The 7,500-nt window shown below is 42.3% G+C and overlaps 1 protein-coding gene across 1 annotated transcript in view; it reads right to left on the bottom strand.

Moving 5' to 3' along the window:
* Nucleotides 1-481: 481 nt before the first annotated feature.
* LOC311138928 (rho GTPase-activating protein 40-like) overlaps nucleotides 482-7,500 on the bottom strand; it is a gene marked incomplete at both ends in the record, with an annotated part of 34,462 nt that continues 27,443 nt past the window's right edge. The window contains 6 exon segments of the mRNA XM_084173742.1: nucleotides 482-597; nucleotides 1,492-1,559; nucleotides 1,822-1,970; nucleotides 2,125-2,268; nucleotides 4,387-4,608; nucleotides 5,225-5,307. Coding sequence (XP_084029868.1) covers nucleotides 482-597; nucleotides 1,492-1,559; nucleotides 1,822-1,970; nucleotides 2,125-2,268; nucleotides 4,387-4,608; nucleotides 5,225-5,307 — 782 coding nt within the window.

The raw sequence follows: 7,500 nt of genomic DNA, 5'->3' as shown, positions 1-7,500 counted from the left end.
TAATTCCTTTATGATCAAATGGCCTGAGCAGAAGGAATGGAGGAATGGAGAGAGAGAGAGAGAGACAGAGTGGGAGAGAAAGAAAGAAAGAAAGAAAGAAAGAAAGAAAGAAAGAAAGAAAGAAAGAAAGAAAGAAAGAAAGAGAGAGAGACTCGGTGGCGGCTGCATCAGATCCCCATCTGGGCTTCTGCGGACGCTGGGAGGTGATAGGCTGAGAGCCTGAGAGCTTAGCTGACAAGCCAAGAAGCAGCCTCAAATACGAACTCAGCCACTCCTCCATCTGATGGTGTTTTCAGCAGTAGCTCTCTGTCTCTCTCTGTTTTGCTTCTCCTAGTCTGGTCTCATTGGTCAGAGAGAGGGTTCAGTCTCGAGGTGGTTTGTGGTGGCAGCTTCCTCCTCTCCTCTACTTCTCCTGGTCTCCCTCCTCCTCTGGTTGGCTCTTGAAGCCCCCTGCTGGTCTCTCCCTCCTCCTGCGGCTGTCTTATATCTGCAGTCCCCTACTGGTGGCCAGTGGTTTCTGTTTGATGACCCACTCTCCACTGGGGTTGTTGTTGTACAGGTCCAGGAGATGGGTCTCTGGGTCCAGGCAGTGCTCACCTACGGGACAGAACAGAACAACACAAGGCAGAGTCAACACTGAGGGACAGATTTTAGGGGCGGCAGGTAGCTTAGTGGGTAAGAGCGTTGTGCCAGTAACCGAAAGGTCGCTGGTTCTAATCCCCGAGCCGACTAGGTGAAAAATCTGTCGATGTGCCCTTAAGCAAGGCACTTAACCCTAATTGCTCCTGTAAGTCGCTCTGGATAAGAGCGTCTGCTAAATGACTAAAATGTAAATGTAAATGTAATTAACACGTTTTTATACAGGTTATTCTCATTCAGCTAAAATCTCTTCTGCAAGAGAGATGTTGAAAACAGTTTGAAAGGAAAAACTGAAACTCTGCCTTGTTTTTGGTCCGTGAATGCACATACATTATGAGTGGTGTGTGAATGCTTGGGTCTGTGAGAGCACAGTCCAGTACATAACAGTGAAGTAGCTACATGTGGAAGCATTTGTCTGCTCCGATAACTGCAGATGCACACCGTTGGCTCTCTCTCTCTCTCTCTCTCTCTCTCTCTCTCTCTCTCTCTCTCTCTCACCCTCCCCCCCTCTTTCTACCCCTCTCTATCCCCCCTCTCTCTCCAGTTCATTGCGTAAGGCCTGGCCAGCGTAATCAGTTCAATCAGCAGAAAGACATGCACATGTCAGAGTCACTCATGTAACCTTCTAATGTGGCTCTCAGCCTGAGTAGATAGCAAACATGGATTCAAAGGCTATTTGAAATCATTTATTTAACTGTGCTTGATTGAGCTTGCCTGTTGCAATTAAATAGCATTAGAAAGAATGGAAGGAAAACAAACACTCCAAGTATATGAAAGATTTCAAATAGTATTTGAACCCAGGTCTGGTAGATCGTCTGGATATGGGGTGGAGGCTTGTGATGTGGTACCTACCGATATTTCCTCCCACTTCATATATGGCACAGTCCGGGTAGGATCCCAAATCATTTACCAAACCGTTCCTGTGATAAAGAACAGACAGGCTTGTTATTCATTCAATGGATTCGGTCAACTTCAGCATTCTCAATTTCTGCTCAGTGAAATGTCAATGTAGTATTTCTGAAGCAAGGTTTTCTATGCAGCGGTTTTACTGTGTGCTTAGAGGTCACCAGTAGGACAGAGTTTTCCCTGGTTAGCTGACGTAGTCAGGAAAAACTGTACTTAGGACAAAAATACTTTATACTAAAGGCATTTGATTGTTTCATTGATTTTAGTGTACTGTACCTCTTGAGCAGGCGCTTGGCGTTGTCAGAACTGTAGAGGTGCCTGTGGAACTGAGCCAGCAGGTCTGATGCTCTGGAATTTATGTTGACCTTGACCTCCATGGTGCTGCTCATCAGTTCTCCCACTTGGATCTTTACTGTACGACATGGCTGGTGGGGGAAGAGAGGAGGGAAAGGGGGGAGAGGAGAGAGAAATAGATGCTATCATAATAGCTGCTAAATGAGAGCCAGTGAGAGAAAATAAGTGCGAGTGTAACTGCAAGTTACAACAGTATTAGTAGTTTCTAGAAGAAGAAACAACTACCTCGGAGGAGTTCTTGTCAGGTTTATCCTTGCTGTCCTGGTGAATTTTCCTCAGCAGGTTCTTGATGCGGCGGTCGTAGAACTGGTACCTCCGGTTACTGTTCTCGTTCAGCTTCCGCACCTGGCTCATCAGGAAGTTAGGGATCTGCCATGGAGGAAGATATTTCATTCATTCACTTGTCGTTTCAATAATTTTGTTGTTGTTAACCTTTACATGAGTACATCATTTTTGACTTAACCTTGTGTACACACTATAGGTTGTCTGATGAGTAAACGGTAAGAGAGAGAAGCTGTGCAAACGGCATTAAGTGTTGGTGGTAGATTAGTGAAGGGAAGCTGTTTTGGGGCAGGGGGTGCTGACCTCGGTGTGGGGTTGGCTCTTCTCTCTTTTCCTTACATTAGGCTAGCTATCTGACCGCTGCCAGGCACCCAAGCTCCCATTAGGCCTACAGAAATGACTGCCTCTAAAAACACATCTAACTGATGGGATACACAAACAGGACAAGCTACACTCCTTTCCAAATCACAACAGCTTTATCTTAAATTCAAAATGGACTGGTTGATTAAAGTAGGGAAATAAATGTTCCAACCATGAGCTGCAGTTTTGGAATAATAGATGCATCTCGTCTATTTTAGGCTTTTTTTGCGAACTGCTAGTGTGTCATTTAGAATAGGTTATAACCCCCCTACCTCCTAGTGTGTCATTTAGAATAGGTTATAACCCCCCTAACTCCTAGTGTGTCATTTAGAATGGGTTATAACCCCCCTAACTCCTAGTGTGTCTTTTAGAATAGGTTATAAACCCCCTAACTCCTAGTGTGTCATTTAGAATGGGTTATAACCCCCCTAACTCCTAGTGTGTCTTTAAGAATAGGTTATAACCCCCCTAACTCCTAGTGTGTCTTTTAGAATAGGTTATAACCCCCCTAACTCCTAGTGTGTCATTTATAATAGGTTATAACCCCCCTAACTGCTAGTGTGTAATTTAGAATAGGTTATAACCCCCCTAACTCCTAGTGTGTCTTTTAGAATAGGTTATAACCCCCCTAACTCCTAGTGTCTTTTAGAATAGGTTATAACCCCCCTAACTGCTAGTGTGTCTTTTAGAATAGGTTATAACCCCCCTAACTCCTAGTGTGTATTTTAGAATAGGTTATAACCCCCCTAACTCCCAGTGTGTCATTTAGAATAGGTTATAACCCCCCTAACTGCTACTTTTAATTTAGAATGGGTTATAACCCCCCTAACTCCTAGTGTGTCTTTTAGAATAGGTTACAATCCCCCTAACTGCTACTTTTAATTTAGAATAGGTTATAACCCCCCTAACTGCTACTTTTCATTTAGAATGGGTTATAACCCCCCTAACTCCTAGTTTTAATTTAGAATAGGTTATAACCCCCCTAACTCCTAGTGTGCCATTTAGAATAGGTTATAACCCCCCTAACTCCTAGTGTGCCATTTAGAATAGGTTATAACCCCCCTAACTCCTAGTGTGGCATTTAGAATAGGTTATAACCCCCCTAACTCCTAGTGTGCCATTTAGAATAGGTTATAACCCCCCTAACTCCTAGTGTGTCATTTAGAATAGGTTATAACCCCCCTAACTCCTAGTGTGCCATTTAGAATAGGTTATAACCCCCCTAACTCCTAGTGTGCCATTTAGAATAGGTTACAACCCCCTTAAACCTAGACAGGCTCCAGACTGAAATATGCAACAGAAACATTGTTTTGATGAGGGCAAATATCATATTCATTAGTCTAGTACATTGTTTCACGTTTAACAGAAGCTGCCCATCATATCAAGTTTAAGCTCACAAATCAAACACAGGGCAAAAGACAACACCCGCCAAATGCAGGTAGCTAATGGTTCAAAAGGAAGAATTGTAGCTTTCTAATGCTGTTAACTGTATGTCTCAACTACCAATATTAAGCAAATTGCACCCTTTTAAAAGGGAGTAAATGGTTAACTGTGATATTCATGAGAAAGACATAGCTGTTTTAGTTATCCAGTGTGTTACTGGCTCTAGTGTGCCAGCTAGCCAGTGTGTTTACAGTTTTATTCATTTGTCATGAGAAAAAGGCTTGTGGAGGAAATAACTCCCTCGTGTAGTTTTACAATCTTACCACCAGGGGATGCTGCTGAACCCCCAGCACCCCTTCTTCCCACGGCTATGCCACAAACCCAACCAAGCTTCTAAGGTTTCTATGGGTAAATAAATACTTGCATGAAAAGTATTGTTGGTAGCCTGAAGTTTTTACTTACGGTCCAGAGCAGGTCCTGGTAGCGTATGAGTAACCTCATGATATCGGCAGCCTTCTCAGCATGTCCTTTCTCCACCCCTGGCCCCCCGTCAGTGAGGCGGGAGGGTACGGCCTTGTGGAGGAACAGGAACAGGTTGGGGGCCATGATGGTGGACACAGCCCACAGGTTCATACGGTTCCTCCTCTCTCTGGAGACTACCTTAGAAAGGAACTCCAACAGAGCCTGAAGAGAGGAGAGAAGATAAGTATTTATTGTCTGTTCCCACAGAAATGTGCTTTAAAAGGAGAGGAGAGGAGACCTGTTTTACAGTGAGTCCTCTATCATCAATGAAAGTGTTTTGTCTTCGCAAAGGTTGAAATTGTTGACTTGAATGATGATGGTGGCTGAAGGGTTTTTCTGACAACGTTATGTTGTGTCAGCAACAGAGGAACATAGGATCTGATAAGTTTAATCAGACCAGACACATGGAGTCATCCATAATGTGTCATCTAAAAGGTGATCTAGTTATGTGAAAGTATTAAAGTAGTCATACGATTATTTATTCCACTTATGTGAACAAGAGTACGAGCCAGTTACATACGAGCAGAACACCTCATCCAGGTGCTGAAAGCTGAAAGTGCCCTCTCATGCAATACCTCCTACCATACAGTACGTGGAGGAGTTGACAGATTGTATTATGTCAGAGAGATATGACTCATTAATGCATCACCTACATGATTGTAAGTGTGGAGGTTTAAGATGTAACACGTTATACGGAAGATGTGGAGATTTAAAGTGCATCGCTAAAGCCATCTGGTTACTTCGTGGTCATGGAATAATATGGAGTCTCACAACATACCTTGAGTGTGTTCCTGTTGGGTTCAGGTAGTAGGAGGATGAGGAGGTTCAGAACGTGCAGCTTCTGTTTCAGCTCAGGGATGTCTGTAGAGGAGGAGGGGGGGAAAGACAGAACAGACAACAGGCTATGAATGACCAACACACACTCATTTCCTCTCCTTTAGCCCAACCATGATCTGATCTGTAGAGACGAATGACTCTGACAGGTAGCCACTAGGTTTAAAATGATTTATCATTCGCCTAACAGAAATAACTTATTTACATAAGTATTCAGACCCTTTGCTATGAGACTCGAAATTGAGCTCAGGTGCATCCTGTTTCCATTGATCATCCTTGAGATATTTCTACAACTTGATTGGAATCCACCTGTGGTAAATTAAATTGATTGGACATGATTTGGAAAGGCTCATACCTGTCTATATAAGGTCCCACAGTTGACAGTGCATGTCAGAGCAAAAACCAAGCCATGAGGTTGAAGGAATTGTCCATAGAGCTCCGAGTCAGGATTGTGTCGTGGCACAGGTTTGGGGAAGGGTACCAAAACATTTATGTAGCATTGAAGGTCCCCAAGAACACAGTGGCCTCCATCATTCTTAAATGGAAGAAGTTTGGAACCACCAAGACTCTTCCTAGAGCTGGCCACCCGGCCAAACTGAGCAATCAGGGGGAGAAGAACCTTGGTCAGGGAGGTGACCAAGAAACTGATGGTCACTCTGACAGAGCTCCAGAGTTCCTCTGTGGAGATGGGAGAAACTTCCAGAAGGACAACAATCTCTGCAGCACTCCACCAATCAGGCCTTTATGGTAGAGTGGCCAGACGGAAGCCACTCCTCAGTAAAAGGCACATGTCAGCCCGCTTGGAGATTGCCAAAAGGCACCTAAAGACTCTCAGACCATGAGAAACAAGATTCTCTGGTCTGATGAAACCAAGATTGAACTCTTTGGCCTGAATGCCAAGCGTCATGTCTGGAGAAAACTTGGCACTCCCCCCTGAATATATACACTCCCCAACGTATTTATTTGGACAGTGAAGCTAAAACATTTAATGTGGCTCTATACTCCAGCATTTTGGATTTGAGATCAAATGTTTTATATGAGGTGACAGTACAGAATGTCACCTTTTTATTTGAGGGTATTTTCATATATATCTGTTTTACCATTTAGAAATGAATGCACTTTATGTATCTAGTCCCCCCCCCCCCCCCCCCATTTGAAGGAGTCATAAGTATTTGGAGAAATGTATTGACTACATCAAGATTGTGACTCTACAAACTAGTTGGATGCATTTGCTGTTTGTTTTGGTTGTGTTTCGGATTATGTTGTGCCCAATAGAAATGAATGGTAATTAATGTATTGTGTCATTTTGGAGTCACTTTTATTGTAAATAAGAATAGAATATGTTTCTAAACACTTCTACATTAATGTGGATGCTTCCATGATTACAGATAATCCTGAATGAATCGTGAATAATAATGAGTGAGAAATGTACAGATGCACAAATGTCATACCCCCAAAACATGCTAACCTCGTACCATTACCAATAATAGTTAGCATGTATTGGGGGTATGATATTTATGCCTCTGTAACTTTCTCACTAATCATTATTCATGATTCATTCATGATTATCCATAATTCTATTCTTATTTACAATAAAAGTGACTCCAAAATGAAACAAATTATTTACCATTAATTTCTATTGGGCACATCATAATCCGAAACACAACCAAAACAAACGACAAATACATCCAACAAGCTTGTAGTCACAAGCTTGATGTAGTCATTGCGTGCTAGCAATATGGGTCCAAATAATACACTTTTGACTAAATTGAATACATTATAAATTAATTTGTCCAAATACTGATGACACCTTCGAATGGGTGGCCTAGATGCAGTACATAAAGTGCATTCATTTCCAAACAGTAAATCAGAAACAGTTGAAGTCGGAAGTTTACATACACTTAGGTTGGAGTCATTAAAACTTGTTTTTCAACCACTCCACAAATTTCTTGTTAACAAACCATGGTTTTGGCAAGTTGGTTAGGACATCTACTTTGTGCATGACACAAGTCATTTTTCCAACAATTGTTTACAGACAGATTATTTCACTTATAATTCACTGTATCACAATTCCAGTGGGTCAGAAGTTTACATACACTAAGTTGACTGTGCCTTTAAACAGCTTGGAAAGGTCCAGAAAATTATGTAATGGCTTTAGAAGCTTCTGATAGGCTAATTGACATAATTTGAGTCAATTGGAGATGTACCTGTGGATGTATT

Source organism: Coregonus lavaretus (assembly GCF_964263955.1).
Source record: "Coregonus lavaretus genome assembly, chromosome: 12".
Taxonomy (NCBI): Eukaryota; Metazoa; Chordata; class Actinopteri; order Salmoniformes; family Salmonidae; genus Coregonus; species Coregonus lavaretus.
Note: the sequence above shows the minus strand (reverse complement) of the source record. Positions and strands in the feature narration are given on the sequence as shown.